This window comes from Spea bombifrons, chromosome 1 (assembly GCF_027358695.1).
Source record: "Spea bombifrons isolate aSpeBom1 chromosome 1, aSpeBom1.2.pri, whole genome shotgun sequence".
Lineage (NCBI taxonomy): Eukaryota > Metazoa > Chordata > Amphibia > Anura > Pelobatidae > Spea > Spea bombifrons.
Genome location: NC_071087.1, coordinates 18,800,573 through 18,826,100, shown reverse-complemented (window position 1 = coordinate 18,826,100; position 25,528 = coordinate 18,800,573). Strand labels below are relative to the sequence as shown.

The 25,528-nt window shown below is 39.1% G+C and overlaps 1 protein-coding gene across 3 annotated transcripts in view; it reads right to left on the bottom strand.

The window, feature by feature from the left end:
- PCDH7 (protocadherin 7) overlaps positions 1-16,370 on the bottom strand; it is a 362,079-nt gene extending 345,709 nt beyond the window's left edge. Inside the window, exons 1-2 of one of the 3 annotated variants that reach the window (XM_053458354.1) lie at positions 12,374-16,363; positions 4,631-4,692 (exon numbers count right to left, since the gene is read on the bottom strand). In XM_053458354.1, the coding sequence (XP_053314329.1) occupies positions 4,675-4,692; positions 12,374-15,472 (3,117 nt within the window). In that variant the 5' untranslated portion in view covers positions 15,473-16,363 and the 3' untranslated portion in view covers positions 4,631-4,674. Of the gene's footprint in view, positions 1-4,630; positions 4,693-12,373 lie in introns of all 3 variants that reach the window. The other 2 variants (XM_053458352.1, XM_053458353.1) reach the window with 2 other exon arrangements.
- Between the last annotated feature and the right edge of the window lie 9,158 nt (positions 16,371-25,528).

Genomic DNA, 25,528 nt, shown 5'->3' with positions numbered 1-25,528 from the left:
ATTAGTGCTAGAAATGTATTATATGCTTCATTAATATGTATGATTACATCTTGGGCAACCAAACCACAAAAGTCAATAAATGAATACTATTGTTTAGTTATTGGTATTTGAAATGTATGAAAAATTGTACCTAAGATATAATTAAGAAGAATTCCATTTCAATATGGAGGGTAGATGAAAAAGCATAAGGCAGGCCTATACTAGAACCAAGTTAACATATAGTTCTTACTTTCATTACATATATGATTACGTCTAAAAATCTTGTCTCATTCTTTAGTATTGTTTAGAAGAATGACAACATGAAATACAAAGGCACAACACTAATTTGAACACCTGTTCTCATTTGTTGGCATAATTACATGCAATTGTTTGAGAATAGTGTCGCTACTCAGAATGTAAGCCACATTTCCTGATATATATATATATATATATATATATATATATATACATATATATATATATACACATATTGTACTTTGATCACATGAGAATACTGCATTTATTCCGCCTCCCAGTAGAGCGCTAAGAACATCTGGTAGCGTGTTTTATAAATAAATATATACATACATTTTGGGGCTTAGCTAATCTGGACCAAACCTACATAAGTAATAGCAGCTGGAAAGTGTATTCACTATTCACAGGTGCTTGTTGGAGTGGACAAATTCACCATTCACCAGGAATTTTAGAGTGTGGAACTAAGCTCAGAAGAACAAATGGGGGAAAACTTTTGGCATCTGAGTTGCACGACTCGGGGAACCTCATAAATAAGTCGTAGTAGAACCCGTTGATATCTTACATGACTTTTAATTCCCAAGATGAGCATAGCTGACTACTATTTTGGAGGGCACGTAAGATGAACACTTTCTAAAATGAATAGGTTCTTTTGTTCTAAACTCTAAATATGTTTATTTCTTTTATATACTTGTAAAATTAATGATGCCCTAATTTGCAGTGTCCGTTGCCACAGTAATCATTACTAGAAAACATTTGTTCGGGCCATTGTGGTTCAAAATAGCTCCTAATATTATTCATGATTATAGAAATTTGCATACTTTACATTTTAAAAACAACTGTGCCGTAATAACCGACAGTGGTAATGAATGAGTCTTCATTATTACAGTTAATAAATACGTGACAGTAATATATATTTTTTTTCCTTGTTAAATTATGATTGGAAATTATGCTGGAGATAATGAGTCCAATATATACTTTTAGCCCTTGAGTCAGAATATTATATGTGTACAATTAATTCTTTTGACCAAAAAAAAAAAAAAATTAGTAAAATATAACTGGCTCACTTCATTTATATTAATTCTAATTTTAATGAATATAAAAAGAAAGTAAGTAAGTAAATGATGTTGCCCTGAGGAAATTCGCAATCAGGAAATGCACTGGTTGAGACCACAAGTGAGAAGTGACTACACTATACGGAAATAGACTGGCTTTTGTTTGACGTTTTGATCTTCACACTGAATTGTAAGTGATCGTATCCTCAGAGGACAGGGAGAATGAGAAGCATAGATGTGGTAGAGCCTGCAGTGACTTAGCTGAGATTTTCTTTCATCATTATGTGGCTTGTTGGAATAGAAGGGGAGGGAATCCAAAAGAGATCCACAGAGAGCAAGAATATGAAGAAAAAGCAAATTATTCTTCTGAAATTAGTGAGGCATAAATAGAAAACTGGTAATGTATCCAGTTCTGCATTCTGGGATCTTGGCGTAGAAAGGTAAGTCACTGAGTCAAAAATATATATTAACTATTAGGGGGCTTGGATTATGGTACTAGTCAACACACAAACCTTATAGCAATTAAGTTCAAACAGTGAAGACTTGGTATTTCTGCATCACTTCCATAGGTATTTTATTTTATTGACTGGTATTGACCGTTAAGCTCCAAGTGGTGTTCCTCATGAAGAACCTCTTACTTTCCTCCTGCTGTTAAACTACAAACCCCGTTAGGTAACTGAACTGATTTAGATCATAGCGCTTGTAGTTTAACAGTAGAAGGTGAATAACAGGTTAGATAACTGGTTATATCATAACTCTTATGATTTTGTGAGCCTTCAGGATAGTTTTAGAAATCATAGGAATTCAAAGGCAGAGCACCGTAGCTAAGATACAATGGCTTTAAAGAAGAGTTGTTAAAATATTTGTAAGGCCAAGGCCTTTTTTGATGTCTATGGTCAGCCGACAGCTACCCAGGTGGCTACCGACGGCTGATCCTGACTCCCATGCTGTCTGAAGCAGCATGTATGTAACCCACTTCCCAGTACTGCACACTTGTTTCAGATCATGCCAGGATTCAAGTACATAAACTCTTACGCTTTCTGAAATGAAGGCTGTTATACTATTGCATTTAGGGACATTACTTCTTTTATTTGGAAAGGATGCACAAAATGACTTTTTTTATTCAATTGCGGTAAATCATTTGTAAAAATGACTTACAAATTGTTACTAGTAATTATTTTTTCTGTCTTCGAAAAGGCAAACACTTTTTTCACGGTTTCGTGATCTGTTAAAGACCTTACCAGTACAAAGTTGACATGAGCTTTCAATTGCCTATCAAGTCGTATAAATTGCATCTATTATCCCTACATGAGTATTGGCACTGTGGGGGAATCTTAAATCAATCGACTTGCAGGATAGAATGACACGGATGTTTTCTTGCTGTAGAGACCAAGTTTGAATGTGTAAGGAAATTGTTCAAAGATAAAAGCCAAGAATGAAGAGGCATGAAAGAAAAGAAAGGAGAGAAAAAAAAGATTAACCAAAACAGAAGTACGGAGAAAAAGAACATAAAACACATTGGAACTGACAAAAAGAGCCAGGCCATCCAGGTGTTCACACCAGTGCAATGTAGCAACGACATTTGCAAGGCAGATTTATCCGCTAGAGCTATTTAGCATGCATAGATAGTTTGAAGATTTATTACGTATTAAAAAAAAAGAAAGGAAAACAGAAACCATGCTGAAAACAAGGGATAGAAGGAGGGTAGCAAAAGAAAATATAAATTACAGAATAATCATAAAAGGGATGAACTGGTGGGGCATTTTAAATGTTTTAATGTTGATTTTGTGCTTTTTGTAGATAATATTTTATAACTCAAGTTTAATCTTTTTGATTAGTTTTTAAAAACTTCTAAATGCAGATTTGTTTGGATATATTTTATGTTTACAACACATAATAAATATGTTTTATACACATAAAAACAATTTACATCTACGACATAAAGTACATTTTCTCTCCTTTTTTTCTTTTTCGTCGAAGAATGTCCAACTACAACCACAAGAGTCTCCATATTAACTATAGATTTCTGTAATTAACATGTAATCACTCAACTTATGTTATAAATGACAATATTAAAATCTAATTCTGTTCTGTTTGTGACCATAGAGGACTGGAGAAGGACTGCCCTTTCCGGATCATGAACCATAGAGGTTGTGAGAACATATGATATAAAACATGTTGCTTTCCTGGTTATTTCCTGGTTATAATTATAATGAATGAACATGACAGAAAACGTAAGAATGATTATTGATGTGATAAAAATAAGAATTGTTCTTTGAGCAAAAAAGCTCTGCTATTCCCCATTAATATCATTGAAGTTATGAAGGAGTCAATTATTTAAGTAATTGTTACTATATGTGTCTTGTTAAAACTGATTCCACATTGATACTGATACAACTATCAAATATGATACTTTTATTAATTTAAAGACTAGAGTGTTAAGCTGTGACTTCTATTGAACCCCACAACTTAACATATAGTTGAGTGACCTAGTTATTGATCCCGCATGCCAAAAGGAATCTGCCCTACTACATTAGTACTCTCTGTTTCTGCGTGGAAGATATTAATTTCTCACAGGTCCACGATATCTATGGCTTTCGCAATATGAGTATCCTAGCAATGTAGTTATATTTGAGTCAATGTCACCAAGGTCTCCAATGCCTAATTAAAAACTCATGGATCTATGTGTGTGATTTATTACCTGAAACACTAAAACATCCTATCTTTGATCCCTTCGTGGATTAATGTTGTGATCTCTCATAACAATTTCACTAAACACAAAAAAGCAACTATTTCTAATTCAGATCCAATTCGGTCTACTTCTCTCAAAGACGGAAGATGATGAAGGATAGGTTAATAGGGATCTTACAGCAGTTTGCATCAGAATTCCAAATGGCAGCTTCTTATGTCATCAAAATATAGTTTCATAAACTAGATTTACTACGAAGCTGTTTAAGCTCCTTTATGTTTTCATTCACCATAACGGATACATTCATATTTAAATAAAAAAATCACCGCTTTTAAATTTTAAGATGCTTCAAAATATATGCATATTTTATCTTAAAAAAGGTTAAATACTATACTAATTGCGCAGAAAGTTAGAAAGCTCAAAAAAATCTAGATGAGTTTCGCACACATTTCTTAAAACCAAATAGCAGGAAAGATTGTAGCAAAGCGATTGAAACAAGAACCTCGAAGAAAGTCGGACCTTTACAGGCCTGATCCGCCACCAATCTGGACTAGCCGTACACAGGAAACGGGAGAGTAAAGTAGTAAGCCAGAAAAATAGATATAAAATTAAACTTAACACTATAGCCTTAACCTATGGGACTGCAGTTACATACCAACGTTTGAACTTGATCCAGACGATAAGGCCCACATGCAGAAATCAAAATAAAAAATGTGACTGGAAAAGAAAATGTTAAAGGTAAAAATATGCACGAAAAAAATGAAAATCAACAAAAAAAGAAAAACAAAAAAAGTAGTGAGGGTGTTTTATTGTCAGGTCTGGAATGGAAAGGGCTAGTAAACTATGGGAATGGCAAGAAAATGGTACAACTTTTTAATTTATGAATTATTGTGAAGAATACATCGTCATGAGTATACATAGTCCAGGCTGGTAGGGTGGAGCCCTGACACCCAGGGAGAGGATGTCACTAAAAGTCCTGTCATTGTGCCCATAACATGAACTCAGGGCAATATGGCGGCACATCTCTTAGCCATTAGGTGTTCTACAACCCTAAAGGTCGCAGTAATGTTTATAAAAACATAAAGAAAAAGTGTCCCTAAACTAAATTTTGTAAATAAAATATATTGGGCTGGATTTAAAGCCAACATGGCCATCTGTAACCTGAGGCAAAAAAGGCAGCGTCCCTGGGCCCAGGACCTAAGGGGCGAGCCAAGAGCTGCCATAGTGCAGTGGAGGTATGTCCACCTCTTGTACTTGAATAACATGTACATTCCAACTGACTTAAACTCATTATCTCATGAAGCCCTATCACTGGTTTTATGTTTTTTCCACTCCAGTCTATGGCTGGATTATTGTTCAATTAGCATTATTTTCTTCAAAATCCTGTTCTCAGTTAACAAAAACAGCTATCAATACGATACCCAGAAATCAGATAAAACGTGTTGGTAAATCATTGACCCCTAGTCCACACTCCCTAAAATGAAAGTGTCCCTCTTCGGCCTGTTGAAATATTGAGAGGTTTACTAGTTCTTATCTGTGTTCCTTTAGATCTTAAATGTTTACATGGTATCATCAGCTTAGATTTATTGGTTTGAATATTACAAGGATAATTAAGGAAGATCATGGGGATTATTTATAATGAGTCTGGTGCAATATTTGGAAATTATTATCACCATGGGAACCAAATAGAATGGCCCTGTTGATTGAATAAGTAATCATCAGACAAGTATTGAGCATAAATAATACTATACAGAATACTACACAGTCGCGAGCCAAATTTGATGACTGTTCTATAGAGGGCGTCAAAAAGGTGGTGCATCGCAACACACTCAATAGCTTTTGTAGCAAGTAGCCATGCCATTCATGCCATTTCAACAGAATATTTGTGTTAACATACAATAATGCATTCACACTGATGGACATATTCACCTTAACAAATAGCGTACTGAGATGCGTACGGAAAAACATGTAAAACCACTGCCAATAAAAAGATAAAAGGCCACGCAATTCACGGAGGCAATTTCTTTTTTTAGGCTTCAAATAACTATTTGAAATAAAATACATATTTTAAACCAAAATTTGTTTAAAAAATATGTAACCCCAAGAGTTAAAAAAGAGTAGTCAAAAATGACAATTAAATTTTTTACAACAAACACCAAAGAGATTGGCTTTAAAATAAAATGTGCTTACACACAAGTATATATATATATATGTGTGTGTGTGTGTGTGTGTGTGTGTGTGTGTGTGTGTGTGTGTGTGTGTGTGTGTGTGTGTGTGTGTGTGTGTGTGTGTGTGTGTGCGTGCATGCGTCAAAAACGAAATATACTGAGCGCATTAAATCTACCCTAGGTATGATTAAAACAAGCTGAGTGTAATGATGTTGCTCAAGCATTAACACCATGATGCTTGTGCTCTTAAAAAAACACTGGCTTCTTGTGAGGAAGCTAAAATGATTTGAATTTTGAGGCAGCATCTTGTACATTCCTGCTTTCTGTGACCAATGCATGCAGACAAAGAGCAATTTGATTGCTGTCACTCATTCCTTTCACCCAAGACAGGACTGGGGAAGGAAAGTGGCCCTGGCACATTAAGGCCAGCGTCCACTAAATGGTGTACGTGTGGCTCCTGGCTGCATACAGACGGCCACACGCTACACACCTACACTTATGCAGCGTGTCACCGCTTGTGTCTAGCTCGCAGCTGCACACTAAAGCTCCGGATCTGCCATGTGAGCGGCAGTGAAGGTAAGTGATCAGTGCCATTTGGCATCAACTCGTTGGACGTCTGCCCAATTAGCCAGATGGCCAGTCCGGTTCTGGATTATCCCTACTTGAAAGAAGGGATCTTAACTCGATATCCTTTATCAATCTGGTATGAAAAAAAGCGTCTCCCACTGAAAGAACTTGTCTGGGGTGCTCACTGTAGAAGTATTTCCCCCACTCCATCAGTTCGTACCCATATCATATGTCATTTTTTTTCTGTTTCACACAGCTGTCTTACGCTTTAAAATAAAATGAGGAATGAAGGTTACGCTTTTAAGATAGCGTATGGACATGTTCGATGGGGAAATTGGCTGTCAAAATCTATGCTTCTATCAATTATTAATCAGCAATAATGCATAATAAATGCCAAAAGTGGGTAAGAGGACACCCTGTTATTGATTTGACGGTATTGGTATTATATACTGTACCTTATACTGGGTAAGCACTTTATAAAAACATATTACTAGTATTATTTCTTTACTCGTTCTTAAAAAGTAAAGAGTTAATATGTATGTTTTTGAAAGAAAAGCACATTTCGTCCATTAAAATATAATGGTTTAGCAATCCAGTGTAGACGGGGTTAATGTTGCAAGCGACTATTGTGGCTGGAAACTGCTGATTTTTAATATCTTCATAGGCGCGCAGAAACCATCACTCCTGTGCTCCCATGGCACGTTGTGTTTGCTAATCCAAGTGTAAGTTTAAAAGACTAATTGATCATTAGAAAATCCTTTTGCAATTATGTTAAAGCTAGAAATGTCCTTTTTTTCCATGAAAACAGCTAGGTGATCCCAAAGTTTTGATCGGTATTGTGTATCGTTATGTTGTCAAATTGAAATAAAAAGCCCATATCCTTCGACACTGTAAAGCTTTGAATGATTGGAATCTACATGTAGATAGTAGCATATGATAGTACGTAGTGTGTGTTTTACCATATGGGACAAAAAATCCTAACCATTTGGTACCATAATTCAGATTATTTTACCATATCACATTTGTATAATTAAAAAAACAAACCAATCATTTTTATTTAACAAAACTTCTACATTTCCAAATTTTTGTTGGATTTCCTAATTATTTTCTCAATTAAAAAAAAAAATTAAAAAAACAAGCAAAAGATTTCAACTGATAAGAAATATTAGTGATATAAAATATGTCAATATATCCTAAAAAAAAAATACCATTGGTTAAAATGATATTCTAATGCACCAATGAGATATTCTGTTGTATTATGAGTGAAAGACATACCCATGATATCTGAATGAAATATGGGAGTTCCACACCTTTACTGCTCTTACTGTAAATCGAATGGTTATGTTATATTCTACTTGCTATGTCCTATTTACCCATTGTACAGCGCCGCAGAATATGATGGCACCATTTAAAACAAGAAATAAAAACAATAACAGGCATGCTGTAAACCCATGAACAGGTTATCAGTCTTATGTTTCACTGTAAGCGACATGTTAAGCGCTATAATATTACAATTTGTGATTTTATGATGCCTGGCTTTTTTTATTTTTATTTCTTTTTTTCTGTAGTTTAACACTAGTATTTACACTTCTGACCTTATTTTTCCTACCCTTGGAAAAGATCTCATTTAAATATGGCCTAGGGCACAACCTTTTCAAGTGTTACCTCAACAACGATAATATTTGGTGCGAAAGAAACCGCAATTATCCTTCATCAGGTGTCAGCTTTGGGGCTGTTTTTTTTTTCATACTAGCGTGCCAATCTTTCATGCGATGCGATTTGACTTGCAGGTTTATTTACACTTAGCTTTATACCTTCAAGGAAAACTGTTAAACTATTTATCTTACAACATAAGTTTGTGGTTATTCTTTCCTTAATTACAATGTGTTGCCAATTGGTTAATTGTATCAAACATATGTATTACATATTACAATAATTCTAAATAAACCACCAAAAGAATATGAGCCTATCCACAATGAGCTATAACCCTTCATCAAATGATCTAATCTTTAATTTTTATTTTTTTTAGCATAAATCTTCTGAAATATATTTCAATAAAAAAAAAAGGACTGGAAAAGAAAAACGTATTCCCCATGCACACATAAACCATTTCCGTGCAAGGAAATAATTACATGTGTTCCTTTTACACCTTAAGCTTACACTTTAGCTGCAGGTTTCCTTAAAAATCAATTATGACCACTGACCTTTATTTTTAGGTCCTATAATTTACTTTAAAATTGCATTAAACAATTGTTTCCCATTACAGAGATGGCTTCTGCTTTGCTGACCATAAAATCCATTAGATCAGTGCTAAGATATTCAAAGCCTTTCTCCCCCATCTCCTAGTACGGTCATTTAAATATGGGCTTTCCATTCTAAAATCACATAAATCTGACGCTGAGTAACCTCGCCTCCCAAAGGGTTTCCTTCATTAAAGATCTCCATTCATACAACAGAATTACAATTGAGGGTCAACAAAGACATAAACAGGGAGGAAAAGGTTGACAAATTGAATGTTAGACCCTATACCTCCCTTTTCTCCATTTAAAGAAACTACTCAATACACATCTTGCAAATCTGTTCCCTTTGCTCCAATTAGGGACTACAGCCTGTGAAAGATATAGGGTACTATGTTACTTCTCAGTTTTCCACAGAGTGGAAACATTAAACTAGCACTCTTGTCCAGCAGAAATGAAATAAAAAACTGAGTTTAAGTTAGAGCAAAAGTGCACTATGTAGTTGAATATTATTTATTTTTTTCTCAGATATGTAATAAATAGACTGATAGAGAGACAGACCAACAGATATATAGCAGGCAGACTGACATAGAGACAAAAAAACAAGCAGTTTATGAGCTATTATCTTGGTTGTCTTCTATGTATTATTCTGTTTAAAATTATTTGCTAATAGTATAATTGCATTCACAACATGACTTCATTCTTAACAGTTATACATAGAATTAAGGTAGAATGATACTATGAAAGAGCAAATACAGAACAAAAAAGTCCTTTAAGCAATATGTTGCTTGTCTATTCAAAAAGAACTGCAGCTAAAGACTGGATGGAGTGATAGATAGATAGACAGATAGATAGATAGATAGATAGATAGATAGATAGATAGATAGATAGATAGATAGATAACCTCTGTGTTGTATATCTAGCATATGGTAAGATCAGGTATCACTTTAGAGTAGTTTTCTTGCATATGTTTGGGCAACATTATATGTAGCTTGAAAATGGAAGCGATTTCCTTGAACTCTGATATTGTGGTCGCTGGGATGTATCATTTACTTAGTCTAATTACGCTAATGGTCACAGGTATCATTTTACACTTGGATTCTACAGGTCAGGCCCTACCTAATGTGTGCTTTTACCATTTCATTTATACTGCATACTTCCATGGGCAATATAGTGAGAAAGGATATACAACTGACATTACCAAAACCTGCATGAACTATAGTACGTGAATTAAAAGCTTAATTTAAACTATGCTACTAAAGTACATCTACTCATCATAAAGGTATGTGGATTACAAATCCCAACATGACTAGCCAGCCGCAGGCATCGATATTCCTTTTCTCCTTCACTTGGTTTATTATAAATAGTTTGTTATTGAACATTAAAACAATCATATGAATACCATATAAAAACCAGTCTACTGAAAACCAATTAAGACTACCTCCTATGATAAAATGGACAAACCCTTAGACTTAAGAGTCAGGCTATTCAAACATATTAAATCTCAAATCAGTCGCATGAGCAATGCATATGCATCAGTAAAAAGGCCAGACACTGTTCAGAATGAATAAATTGCCTCTTAGCTGTTACTGCCGTGTTTATCTTACATGACTTAAGAGAAGCTACATTACTGTGCTTATTCCTAAGGGAATTGGATAAATTAAGGTGGCATCCAAATATTTGCCAGCCAAAAAAGGTACACCTATAATGTTATATATATATATATATATATATATATATATATATATATATATATATATATATACATATACAATAATAAATATCATAATATTTATATATATGTTGCATAATATATATATATATATATATATATACATATACAATAATAAATATAATATTTATATATATTTATATATATATAAGGTTAAACAAATGTATCACATAGTTTAATTAAAATTACAGAATATTATATATGTATTATATATTACTATTGTAGTTATATAAAATAAATAAAATCAAAAATATTTTCCAGAAAACAGCTTATGTTTGACACAACAAAATCTAGCTACCACAGTGCCTTTCTCCCTTGTGACATACAAAATGTGTGCTCATCTGACCATTATAATGTATCAAAATGAAAAGTCCAGCCATACAAGCAGCTAGTAGAGGTGAATGAGCTGAATAGCAGAACAATAACACAATGACACTCTGCCAAGAGCAACATTAACATAACATTACACAGACATTAGTTCAAGCAGTGCTGCAAAGATAGTGAAGCCCTCCCAGTTCCTGCATAGAATGCCATGATAGAAGTGAGAAGCTCAATAAATAACTTTTCAGACATGCTTAATGCATTGAGAAGGGTTGGGGTTGGCATAAGCTAGCCCTTTAAGGAATTACCTTAGTAACTACATTATTGCAGTGAAAAGGATAAAAGTGAATAATTATGTTTGTATTTACCAAAGAAAAAAAACATAGTGCTAAGTGTGATTTTCTAAACTATTTTACTGTTTGGTGCACAAAGCATTTAAATTTGAGCTCTAATGATACATTTTGCATGATCAGCTATTCCAATACAGAGTTTACTACTTGTTTGTACTCCCCACCGGGGCCCTCAGGGTTTTGATACACCTTAACTCCTAGAAGCTTCAGCCAAGCTGTTGTCACAGTCTGGGAATACTGGGTTTAAATCCCAGCAAGGCATGGAGGCCTTGAAGGCATCACAATGATCATGATGCCATGGACATCATGAAACAGACAGCATCATCTCCCAAAAGTGACATCAGTCTGCTGAGCTGTTGCATGTCTTGGCAAACTATTACTGTGCTTTGGTGTACTTGCCTAATGCTACATACATGAATAATGAGGACTGAAAACAGGAAAATAGTATAAAAACAGGACATTAAAAGTAAAGAAAGTAACAACTCCACAATTCAAATCTCTCAAATGCAAAACTTCAGGTGGTGTATGATTTCCATGTATATATTCATATATAAAACTTTTTTAAGATTAGATGTAACTGGCTAGTTCAAGATAACCCTTTTTACCCTCTAGGATGTCTTAAATGTCAGAGTAGACCAACCCTGCCCTCTGGGTCTACAAACACAACATGAATTCCAAGATGATATGTGGCACATTGCACAATGTTATTTGTTTGAGTACATGTTAATCAGAGAACGCTTAAAACGTTGGAGCAGGGCTAGCTTTCTCTGTTCTTAGAGGTTAACTATGGACACATGTCCTAAATGGTAGAATGATCCTAACTCCTGGAGTGTCACAGAAATTAGGAACTACTCCATATAGCTCCAAAGGGTTAATGTTGTTACTATTAGCCTGAATAATAATAATAAACTTGGGATGTTTTACCAAAACATAAATAATCTAAATGTGCACATATAGGTATAAGTTTGTGCATATAAAGCAAAAGCTGGTGAATTCTGTACATACTCTATAGATATAGCTTACCTGTTTGCTGTACTTGTTGGTTTGACAACTGTACTCAGAACAATGATCTGATCCAATTGAGATGTTGTCTCCTGCCCCTACAAATGTATTGGCTGGTGGTAAGTCTTGGACAACCTGGTGTTTCTTGCCAGCAGTAGGTGATTGAGGGTGAAGTTGCACAGTTGGCAGAGGGGAGCTGGACTTGTAATGTCTGGCAAGATCAGGGCTCCCAGGACCTCCATTAACAGTTCTGTACCTTCCCATGCTGGGGCTGTCAGACAGCTTCTCATTGACACTGTCATACCTTTGCCCATTTGGCTTTGAAGCTTCTACTGTCACTATGCTGCTGTATAGAGGCTGTTTGGATTTTTTATTTTTCTTGTCCTTTTTGGGTTTTTTATTTTTGTCATGCTGCTGTGGGGTGAAGAAGTCCTCATGGTCTTTTTTGCCAGCCTCATAGCCATTTTTGCTCTTAGCCCTGCAGTATCTGGCCATAACCACAACTAATATGATAAGGATGACAGTCATAATTCCTGCCACCACACCAATTACTATGCTTAGTCTCTGCTTGCTCATCTCATAACTTGGATCACCAGCAATATCCTGGGTTAATGGGGTGTGCAAACTTCTGGCGATCTGGGAATCAACCACTGATGCATTGGAGACAGTTTCATTGACAAACACGTGTATCAGAGTGGTTGTAGACTGGGAGGGCTGCCCGCTGTCATTAACTTCGACCACTAACCGGTGCAGACCATAATGCTTTGTGGCTAGTTTTCCAACCAGAGACACCACTCCACTAGTGGGATTGATTTCAAAGAGCTTAAAGGGATTTCCTCCTATAATGCTGTAGTTCAGATCTGCATTGACACCAGTGTCAGTGTCGGTGGCCACAACAGTTGTAACAACAGTTCTGACATTGCTGGAAGGTGACAGTAAAGTGTAGGAACTGTTAACTGGATAAGCAACTGTAGGAGCATTGTCATTCTCATCCATGACAAACAGGGACACTGTGGCTGTAGCAGACTTTGGAGGCTCGCCACCATCTACTGCTTTCACTCTAAAGGTGTACAAACTTTGATATTCCCGATCAAACGATCTGGTGGAATAAATCGTCCCAGTGTCATTTTCAATAGAAAAAATATCACTGTCCTCCTCAATGAATAAACTCATCTCTGCATTCCTACCTTTGTCAGCATCCATCACTGTCACCATTCCAACGGGGCTGTTTGGCTGCAAGTTCTCCTTCACATAAAAGGTGAACACATCCTGCATAAACTTGGGGTCATTGTCATTTTTATCAGCCACCTGCACCACTACTGTGGCAGTCCCCTGGAGAACTGGGATACCTTTGTCTTTGGCAATAACTTTGAATTCATATCTATCCATCTGTTCTCTGTCTAGAACGATATTAACTGTTATATCCCCAGTATCTGGATGAATGGAGAAGATCCCTGCCATAGAGGGGTCCAGGGAGTAAGCAATCTCTGCATTCTTACCACTGTCAGCGTCGCTGGCCAGCACTGTGGCAACTCGTTCCCCAGGCACGTTATTTTCAGGGAAGGCTACTTCTACTACAGCTTGGCCAAAGATTGGTGGGTTGTCATTAGTGTCTCCAACTTTAACTAAGAGGGAATTGTTACTGGACAAGCTGGGGCTTCCCGAATCCACCGCTACAATAATAACATTGTATTCCTTAATGTTCTCGTAGTCCAAGGGGGCAGAAGTATGAAGGAAATATTTCTTCCTGTTCTGTTCACCTTCACTGTCACTTGCAGGCTTGAGTTGGAAGGGGACATCACCAACTACAGTGCAGGTGACCACTCCATTCTCTCCTTGGTCTCTGTCCGACACCTGGACAAGGGCTATGGGGGTATCCACCAGGACATCCTCGGCCACGTTAGCCATGCCATCTTTAACAGGTATCCTGCCGATCTTCCTGATGTCTATGAGTGGAACGTTGTCGTTTTCATCCTTGATGTTGAGGACCACCATGGCCTTATCGGTTTTGGGAGGCTGACCCCTATCCCTGGCTATGACCGCGAACTTGAGTTGGGTGACTTCTTCTCGGTCTATCCGGTGCAGGACGCTGAGCCAGCCCGAGTTCTCGTCCAGTCTGAGAAGTCTCCGTACGGATTCCGTTGCCGCCCCAAACACGTACTCGATCTGCCCGTTGACCCCCACGTCGTAGTCAGTGGCTTTAAGCTGTAGGATAGGGGTACCTGGAGCGCTGTTCTCAGCCAGGTCTGCTTCGTAGACACTTTTTTCGAAGCGGGGGCTGTTGTCGTTGACATCGGTGATAAGGACCCTGAGGATGGACTGCGACGATCTGGGCGGCTCTCCCCCATCCCTCACCCTTAGGGTCAATTCATAAGAGTCCCGCTGTTCTCGGTCCAGTGGCCCCTTCACGATAAGTTGCGGTTGTTTCTCCCCATCCGAGGTATCGGCCACCTGCAGTTCGAACACGCTGCTCCTGCTGTCCGTCTCCATCCTCCGCTTCCCCGGGTAGAGGGCGCTCTCCCCGGGCTCTAGGCGCCCACCGGAGCCGATGCCTCCACCTCGTCTGCCGGACCCGAAGAGGCTCTCCCCGGCGTCCTGGATGAGCTCGTATCGCTCTATCCCGTTCCTGCCAAAGTCCCTGTCCGTAGCCGTTGGCAGCAGATACAAGGTGCCCACCGGCCGGTTCTCCTCCACCGTCAGGGTGAGCACCGGTGACGGGAAGGTCGGGGTGTTATCGTTAATGTCCAGGATGACCACTCTACCCTCAAACAGCTCAACCCAGCTCTGCGAAGGTCCGATCACCGACACCTCGAAGTCTATGAAGCACTCGTTCTCATCGAAGATCATCTGGCACTGCGGCAGCTTCTCCCGGTCTATCCGCCGCTCCGTGGTGCTCAGCTCCCCGGTCATGTTGTCTATCTTAAAGAAGTCCGATCCCGACTCCAGGCTGAAGGTCACCTCCCCGGAGCCTGTTGGCATTCTGATCTCCGATGCCACATTCCCTATCCGGATGTCGGCCGGCCCTTCCTCGGCCAGCCGGTACTTCAGCAGCTGTTTCGAGGCTGCCAGGGTCAGCGAGACCCGCAGAACGAACAAGCAGCAACCCCAAGCAGTCCTCATGGCTCTCTCCCCAACCTTGGCAGTCGCCGCTGGACCTTTATCCGGAAACACGCGATATACTGAAGAAGAAGAAGAAGACTTGAGTCGTACCCGGCACCAAGTTACCTTCTCCCGCTGCGAATCAGCATGCTCAGCCGCTCTCCCGGTGGTGGCCCCTCACTCCATACTCCCACTTCTCGGGACAGAGTGTAAGCCCAGCTGCCAGCAGATGTTGAACAACTCACCCCTGCTTTTTCCTCCCCTTGTCTTCTGATTTCGCTTTACTCCCAGTGCACAATCCGATCTGATTTGCTGAGCACAGACTTTTTTCTTTTTTTTTTTTAATTCCAGAAAAAAAAACGATGCTCTGGATGATGATATTTTCTTTCTTGAATAAAATTCAGGATCAAGAAATTTTAAAAAAGGGAATTCCTTCCAACCAAGAAAACAAACAAAAAAAAATCCTTAGAGCTTATTTTCCAAGAAAAAAAAAATCCTTCAGCTTAATCAGTATCAGCAAAGTTCAAATGAAAAACGCTGGAATTGGAGAAAGTGGAGAATAATTGTAAAATAAATAGAAATCAAATGAAAATCTGGAAGTATTTCCCATGCACGGAGCCCCCAAGTTAGTAGTCCAGACGCAGTTGGTGCTGCGCTACCTGCATTTGCACTGCATGTGTTAGCAATATGTATCTGCAGCCCCTGTGAACGATTCACAAATGATATTGCAGTCTCTCCCCCTCCTCTCTCCCTCTCTCCTCCCCCTTTCCTTCTTCTTGTCCCAATGCAGGTAACCAGATCTGAACTTGATCCCGCAGTTCAAAGGTTAGCGACAAGCCTGTCTTGAGGGCGATTATTGCTTTCATTAAAATACCAGGAGGGAGCGAGGATGCAACACGGTCCCACGTGAGTGAAGAAAGAGAGAGAGAGAGAGAAGCCACATCCGTATGCGGTTTTCAGATGGGAGGCATGGCCAAGATGCTTGCAGATTGGAACCCAGTCCTGCGGCTCTGTGGACAGTCAGCACATGTTAGCGATCCCTGCACTGTGATCAGTAATGCAGCTGCCTGGGAGCTCTGAGTGTGAGTGTGCGTGTGTGTGTGTCTCGTGGGCTGGATGAGCAGCAAGTTTGGATGGGAGTGCTGGGAGCTCGGAAGTCTCTCTCCTGACGCAGATCCACTCACACACGGAAGGAGGACCAGCAGACGTCTCACTTCACAAACCCGAGCCACACACTGTAGTGCTGCAGCCTTAAGTGGGGCAGCGGAGACAATGAAAACAACAGCAATCCTTAAATCAATTCCGATTAAGGCAGACTGACCCAACTCCTCAGCTCTTTTTATTACAGGAGAAGCTGCACTCTGTATGTGTGATATATATGTGTGTGATATATATGTATATGTGTGTGAATATATATATGGTATGGAACACAATTCATGCATTACACACACCCATTCATAGACAGTGCTCTGGAGTGTAATAGACATTGCCTGTCTACACACACTTTATTGCACAATATGAAATTAATACACTGTAATATTCTTACACTATATAATAATGTATACCATTTTGAGTGTATTAAACAAAGATGATTGTGTGTATGAGATATGATATGTATGTGTATGATGCGTACTATGCTGTGCCTGAAGGGTTAATTTCAAAGCCCTGTCCCCCAGGGTGGTATTATATCAACTAAAACAATCCGAAGAGTGCAGCAGACCTACTCAAGTGTTCAGTGATATTATTCAAACGCAGAGCTGGTTAGTGTATCCAGCACGGTGCCTTGCAGTAACCCTTTACATGCTGGCCTAAGTAACAATGTTCTAGGAAACGTATCACAGCAGTTTGTTTTGGTAACAATGAGTTGGGAGGAATGAGCTCATGGAAACAATGTATGTGTATGTGTGTGAATGAGTGCATCAGATGGCCATCAGGGTAAGGAATGGGACACTTATTAAAGTTAGTTTTCTGCACTCTGTAGTGTTAATGGTACTCTGTGCCCGTGTCTGCCTGCCTCTCCATGCTTCACTTCCATGGAGTCAGACAAGGACCTGAGTGTGCGTGCAGGGGCTCCCAGCTCCCATACATCCTGTTATACATCGCTTTTTTAATTACATCCCCAATATTCTACACTTGTTTCCCAACATAACATTAAACCTTAATTAAAATTCCTGGGTGGCTGTTTTAATGCTCTGCCTTCCCTCTATTAGAGAAGCGGTGCCACCGAGATGTATGTGCTGTGTGTGTGGATGGCATTTATGGCTATGATGGGAAATATAAATGCTTAACAAAGCCCTAAGGTGAGCTCTAGCTTCACCTCCACAGCACATTTATCCAGTCCTTTCATATATTGATCTGCACATAAGAAATCATGATGTGAGAACACCAATTGAGTCCCCTCTTCCTCGGTAGCTGCATGCTGACTGAGTGATTAAACTCACCCCTCCTCTCTCTATCTGCAGCATCAGCTCCAAGCCGCACTGCGCATGCGCACCCGCAACCGCCGCAGTACAGAGCAGAGGAGGAGGGGGGGATAAGAGGAGGAGGTGGGGGGTCTGCACTTTTACGGCGGGTTAAGTGGGATTAATACAAAACCTCCATTATATTTTTCGAGCGACTTGAATTGATCAAAATACCATTGTTGATCCCCTGAGCGCAGATATGCCGCTGGGTGTATTTGTCGGTAGTCCGGGAGGGTTATGGCAACCCTTAGCCTGCAGTGCATGTGACACTAAAATGAACGGGGACCCCTCTGTTCTGCTAAGGAGGGGCCTGCAGCTCATTAACCCTCTCCCCACTGGGCCTTTATTTTCTTACAAACACCCAGTGATTGGGGTCCCCACTGGATAACCTGCTCTCCTACAGGTGACAAATCCCTGCGTGGGGTTGGTGCATCCGCATCACGTTGAAGTTTTGCCATTTTTTAGTGGGGTTGGGGTACTCCTATACCATCGTGGAAGTGGGGTACTGGCATGGATGCGTGGGCTTGGTATATTGCCATACTTGCGTGGGGTTGGATGTGCTGGTACATCCGCATGAGCCTGAAGTGATGCCATATTATCAGAGGGTTTGGGGTGATGCTATGCCAGCGTGGAAGTGGGGTAGTGGAATGGGTGCGTGGGCATTGGGACGCTGCCATAACTGCGTGGGATGCTGCCGTTTCCGCGTGGGATTTGGGTGCTGATACAGCTTCGTACCTAATTGTCAGTTTGCAGATCCAGCCTGAGTCACTTCCTCTTCCAGATCAATGAATGGAACAGAGTGGGAAACACTCATAAAGTGCAGCTGGTTAAGTGCACACTCACATCTGCCCCCCCCACGATGCCCCCTAATATAAAGGGGCACATCACAGACCCCCCTGGGGCTAAACACGATTCACGGGAAATGTATTGCAGTTATCTCTGTGCGTTTCGATAGGAAACCATAAATCACTTGCTCCGTTCACTCCATTTATGTCACCCCGAAGCCCGGATCCGTATAATGTACTTTAACCTCTTGTGTGCAAGAAACAAGCCCACCTCTAGCATAGTGCTCATGGTATAGGTGCGCTGAAGACAGCATTGCTGTGGCACTGAAAGGGTTACATCCCGTGGATGCAGGGAGGGATGGGGTAGAATAGCACACGGCTCTGCTGCTCTGCAAGCTGTAGAGGCATCACCATCCTTATCTGGCTGGAGCAGAGGGGTGGCCAGAATTTGGGGAGGAAAAAGGGTGCATTGGTTAGCAACCTTTGTAAGACTTAAATCATCTCTTTTTCTTTCTCTTATCTAGTTAATAAAGAGGGCTGTAGCTGAGAACAAGTAGAATCAATAATGTATATTACAGACACCCCCCCACACACACAGTTTTACACAGTTCATGAGGTCACCCGTGGGTAGCATGGAAAAAAACAGCTGCATTGGAAACAATCTGTCACTGGCAGCTCTCCTCAGGAGCTCCGGGTAATTCCAGCTATGAAAGGGTTATGTGATCTCATCCCGGGTTTTTTTTTATGTGCAATCCACTGTAAGAAAGAGCTGGCAGCCAAGCTCCTGCAGACTGCAACTCTTAACACGCTCAGCCACAATGGGTGAGCATGACGGGGGGGTGGAAGTCTGACTGTCTTTAATCGTTTACTCCAGGAGCGATACAAATACGCTACTGAAACCGTCAGACTGAACTGTGGGTGGGCTGGGCATAGTGGGAGTTGTACTCCGTTGTAGCGCCTGTGAAAGAGGTCGTTTAATCGCTGACACATGAGCACAATTAAGCTTTGTAGAGCTAGAAAGGATGACAGGAACGTAGAATTTGACGGCACATAAGAAAGATGGTCTTGTCTTAAGATTCAGGATAGCTTTAAGCCTATCCCATGCATGTTGAAATTCACTTACTGTATTACCACTTCTGCTGGGAGGCTGTTCTACTTATCCCAGGTCTCAGTAGCCATCATATAAACGACATTCTCATTGCAACAAGCTCAGGGATCTTATTCCCTATACTGCGTTCTTTACTCTAAACCTACTATGTTTCACCCCGCATGTCACAGATATACCGTGTCCCAATTCATCCATGTAACGGTGTGGGGCGCGAGTCGTGTTAACCGATGCCGCCCTCTCCTAGTTGAATACCTCGGCATTCTTAGAGTTAAATAATAACAAACAGGGCTAAGTAGGCGTCTCGGCACAATATATGATTTATCTGTCTGGCTGGAGCAGGAGGTGCAGCTGAGCGATGTGTATGAACTTGCATTGGGAATTCCAGCGTGTTTGTGTGTTCTCGCCCTCGGATGGAAGTTAAATCTGTCCTTCACACTGGATTGGTTGCTCTTCTCTCTCAGTAAAGGTAACCCCTCTCTCCAGGCGTGGGAATGGTCCGCACGTGATGCGCATGATGATGAAGGGAATGTATGACTTGGTAGTCATGTAGTGACTCGCAAACGTGCTTCTCCATTCCTACACACATCCCACCCCCCACCGGGGCTTCCTCGGCTGGACTGTGCAGGGCCGGTGAGACGGACTGCGGGAAACACACGCTGATCACGGCACAAACAATAAGGATTCCTTCATTCCCATCCTCATAGATCTGAATGCAGTTCATAGCAGTAACAATGCGCTCAATGCACTAAAGGGAGAGTTCGCAGGAGAGCTATGACCTCATGATACATGATGAAGGACCAATCCCAGTGGGCATCCGGACTTGGCTGGCCCTGTACAATGTATAGTTAAATCAGAAAGAACTCCCTAAAGTATCTGTTGATATATGCTTTCTAATAAATAGCAAAGTGAGTGATTTCAAACCACAACTCTCCTTTTAGTGAATAAACCCTCTATGTTGTTAGAGGAGCTGTGGCAATTTATTTGAAACTGACCATTTATTGTCCTAGATACTATGGAACAAAAAGTGTAAAAAACATGCAATTTAGAAACATAACCATGCCTGGGAACATTCTAAACGAGCTGACCCCAAGACTCTTTGGAATATTAACCCATTCATCGCCCACCATGAAGGTTCTATGCAGTGGCTTGAATTGTCATTATTATTTAAAGATACATTTAATCGGTTCACTTGGGATATGAGCCAAATCCTAGCAAAAGCATATTTGTAAAATTATTACAGCAATGTAGAACTGGAAGGTGTCAGCTCCAGACTGCGGGACCCCGAGAATCCCCCCCCCTGCCCCCGAGTCTCGGGGGCTGGGGGGGCTCTGAGAGTTCCCCAGTATGAACGTAACACTACTGGGACTTGAGCAAAAAAAAAAACAAGCACTCATTTATTAAACACAGGGAGTAGCTCTTTTAATCAAATAACCTCAATACGAAATGGACTCAGCTGCTGCAGAACCCCTTGAGAAACAGGGCAATGGCTCTCTTCCCTTGCGTTTCTTCCATATAGCTCCAATGGCAGGATGACTTCATAGAGCATTTTCCTTTGTGACTGATAAGCAATTTCCATGGCTGAGAAGGCCGACCACTTAAATTAGCAAGGGGAGTGATAACCATTTGATAATTCATATCATAGAACACTTGTAATTCCTAGTTGTGATAATATTTGTTGGTAATTAAATTGTTTCCATCAGCAGCAGGACATCATTGGTTTCCATCACAGTAATATCGCACCAGAATAGATTGCATTTAGAGCCTTTTAAATGTTAATTTGCCAAAAACTGGCTCCAGTGAAATATTCAGCGTGTGAGCCTCTGCATTTAGCCGTTTACTAGCAGGGTGATGAGCGAAATATATCATAAGCCCGTGCTGCAAAAGGCTTAACCCAGTACATGACACAAACGTATACAATATACAGGTTTACAGGCCAGCTATTGCCAACGCAAATCAATATATACAGCTTGGAGGAAAGAAGAGAAAGGTGAGCTACGATAGCAACTTTTAACACTTTAAAGAATTAACAAAGTACAGGATGGGTGTTTATTTCTGAAATGTTAGAAGAAGAGGTTAGAATCTAAAACTAGAGGGTTTGAGGCTTAGATGTAATGTAAGGGTATTTTACTTTACTGGTAGATACGTGGAACAGCTGCCCAGCAGAAACGGTAGTGGCCAATACAGTGATGGAATTTAAACATGCATGGATAGGCATAAAACTATTCTGAATCTATGGCAAGAACATTGAGGTCTGAGTCCTTATAGCGTGAGAAACAGGCAGAATGGATGGGCCGAATGGTTCTTATCTATCTATATTCTATGTTCTAAAAGCTTATTATTCCACATTATGTATAGGCATGAATGTTTATGCTTTTTGTATCTTATTTATTATACATTTGTTGACCTATTTAGAATAACTGCATGTTAATTATCAAAATGGTACTTTTTGACATATAATTAGGTCGTCAAGTTATTCATGAAAAACAAGGCAACCAGATTTAAATATCATTATTTAATAATTTTTATAGTGCCTTCATATGCCATAGTGCTGTATGCAAATGGGCACTGGATACTAAATGAATTCAGCTTTATATTTTTTATTTCAGCTGTTGTCCACAGCAGCTAGAATGTCACAGTTTGTCTATTCCTGATTAGAAATAGAGATCATTAGCCGAAGCTTCAGCTGTGAGTACATTTTATCAGTGGTTTCTATCTTTTTCCTGGAGGACCGTTAACATGGCTCGAATTTAAAGATTATTTAAGTACTTGTTATGAGCCAATTAAGTTTTGCTGTATATACCGCTATAAAGGGCTTAGATGCCCAGATAAGAAATCTGTGCGTTAGTTATTCCCAAATACCTTCTGAAACCCATGGGGTTAAATTAATAGCAGTCTTTTCCAATAAATCTCCATTTTTTTAGTAAAAAAAAATCATCTTTTTTAAATTTTAATCTCTGTAGAATTACAGTTTTGATTTTATGCAATGCAAATGTAATACTCTTACCTTGAGTGGTAGAAATGCAAAGACATGGGAGAAATAATGAGAGTGAGAGAGAGAGTGATCGCTTCTTTTAAAATTAATTTATTGGATTGTGCCGCGCCTGACAATTCTACATAATCTGGGCATTCGAGGTTCAAATCGAGCATCAAATGAGTCTATGTACAGAAGAGTGGTAATGGCTGTTGGAGGAATAGGTTGATGCCCCCAAGCTCCTCATCATGCATCTAAAGCACAAAAGAAAATGTGTAATAGACCCCCAGATCCTTCTACATTCTCTGTAATTCCATTTTATTATGCGATGCACAACTTGATATGTTATCGTTATTATTATTATTATTATTATCATCTTTTATTTATATAGCGCCAGCAATTTACGCAGCGCTTCTTACAATACATATATTCAAGGGGGTATTACAAGACTAGAATTGACAGATTAAGACGAACCGATACATTAGTTGGAGAGATCCCTGCTCCCAAACGTACAATCTTGAGTCCCGTTTACCCGTTGTACAGCTCTGCGGAATATGATGGCGCTATAGAAGTCAATAAATAATAATAAGGGCTGAACATTGAACAGCAGCGCACCAGTGGAACGTCAGTAGAAAGGGTGCATGAAATCCTATTGGTAGATAACTCTGAGAAAATCAATTGTAACTTAGAAGCATCAAAGCTCGACTTCAAATTGTCTGCCTGTGACTAGTACTCTTTGTGAATCTATACGTCTGTTGAGAAGAAGACAACTATCTCCAAGCACACAATGTATTGTTCCTCCTCCGTTTCTTCCTGTCACAAGCGCATGTACGTAAGAATATACACACCTGGGAATGTATTCACGAGGCACGAGCTGTTGTGCGCATAATCTGCAACTTGTCTATGGTGACGTCTTGAAAACAGGGGAAAGGGCATAATGATGCTGCTATATTTGCAGATTGTGATGCTAGCGAGAACAGGCTATTTTGATTGTAATTTATGGAATTTCCACAGCAAGTACAATGATACTGAGTGGGTGCTTGGAGAGCTTGGTCAGGCCAGATGTACCATCTAGGTCACCTTGCACCCAGGGCCGGCACCACCTATAGACAAAGTAGGAGCCGCGGTCATTCAGTAAGCACGGACGCGCCTTGCGGTCACTATGGGGAGGAGTGGGTGTGGTAAAAGGGGAGGGGCTTGTGGGGGTGGAGCCAGGGGGCGGCAAAATGATGTTTTGCCTTGGGTGGCAAAAATCCTTGCACCAGCCCTGCCTGCACCCTACACTTTTTCTTTGAAATCCCGCTGGCTTCAACAGAATTTAACCGATATGTATCCAATGTAAACAGCACTGATTAACCCAAAATACCTCGTGCACACAGCATATACATACACATCACACAAGCCCTCGCCACTCAATTGGTTAATAGCAGTAAAACAACATCAAAAAATTTAGGCTCTTGTTGCTAATGTTCAATTATTTAATCATTATATTTTTTATTGTTAAGCATTTACTAATGTTATAATGATTTAATAATGATAATAATAATAATAATACTATATCATTTAGATATTCTGTATTTAATTATTTTATTATTTTTTGTCATTAATTATTAGGTCAGCAGTTTGAATATTATATATAAAAATTATATTTTTATCTAATTATGTATATTATTTATGTATATACATATATATATATATATATATATACATATAATTATGTATATAAATTTTTTTATTCTAATATATATATATATATATATATATATATATATATATATATATATATATATATATATATATATATATATACACACACATATGTAGACATTAAAATGAAAACTATACAGAAAACTAACAAACCTCTCCATACAGTTTATATATGTGTCTGTTATTGCAGATTGTGTTACAGTTTCCCCCAAGTAAGAGCTCTGAATTAAAGAAACAAAGTATTGTATAAAAACCAACAAGCGTAGCCATCTCTATATGAAATATGTATTTTTGGCAGAATTCTATGTGCTCTCGTTGACCTCCAGTTTGTCCAGATTGTTATTTTGCTTGTTAGTTAACAATGTGTGTGTTTTTTTTTACAATGTATTGGCAGTGTTAGTTGAAATCAGCAGCAGTAAATTGCATGTAGGGAAAAAACACATAGATTTTTACTATCTGGCTATTAATAAATATGAACAATTTAAAAAAAAAAATCCTCTCCTGTGTAAGCTCCTTCACACAAAGCAGATACTACATTAACAATAATTTAAACAAGATGCTAAATACTGTAAATGTTATGGTTGATTCAGTATTAAATACGTTTAAAGTCTGTATGAGAAAAGGGTGATTAAACTAACTCAAGTGCGCCACCAAGGGACAGCCATGTGTAATAGCACCCTTAAAATAAGTTACACCATTGACCTTTCATCTGTTTCAAAAGAAAGAACAGATTTCAGATTTTGTCAACCAGCTGTGTATAAGAAACACACATATGTATATATATATATATATATATATATATATATATATATATATATATATATGTATATATATATATATATATATATATATATATATATATACACATACTGACTAGAAACATTTTGAACTTGAAACGTGCGTACTGCAAGTTTCATTCAAGTAAAGTCAAGTGCATGCATTAAATTATTCATTGCAATAACAGTCTTGTTGATAGGCGATAAAGCCCTAGAGTGTAAATAAGGAAATTACATATACTGTATCCTTTTAAGAAGGTGTTAGATA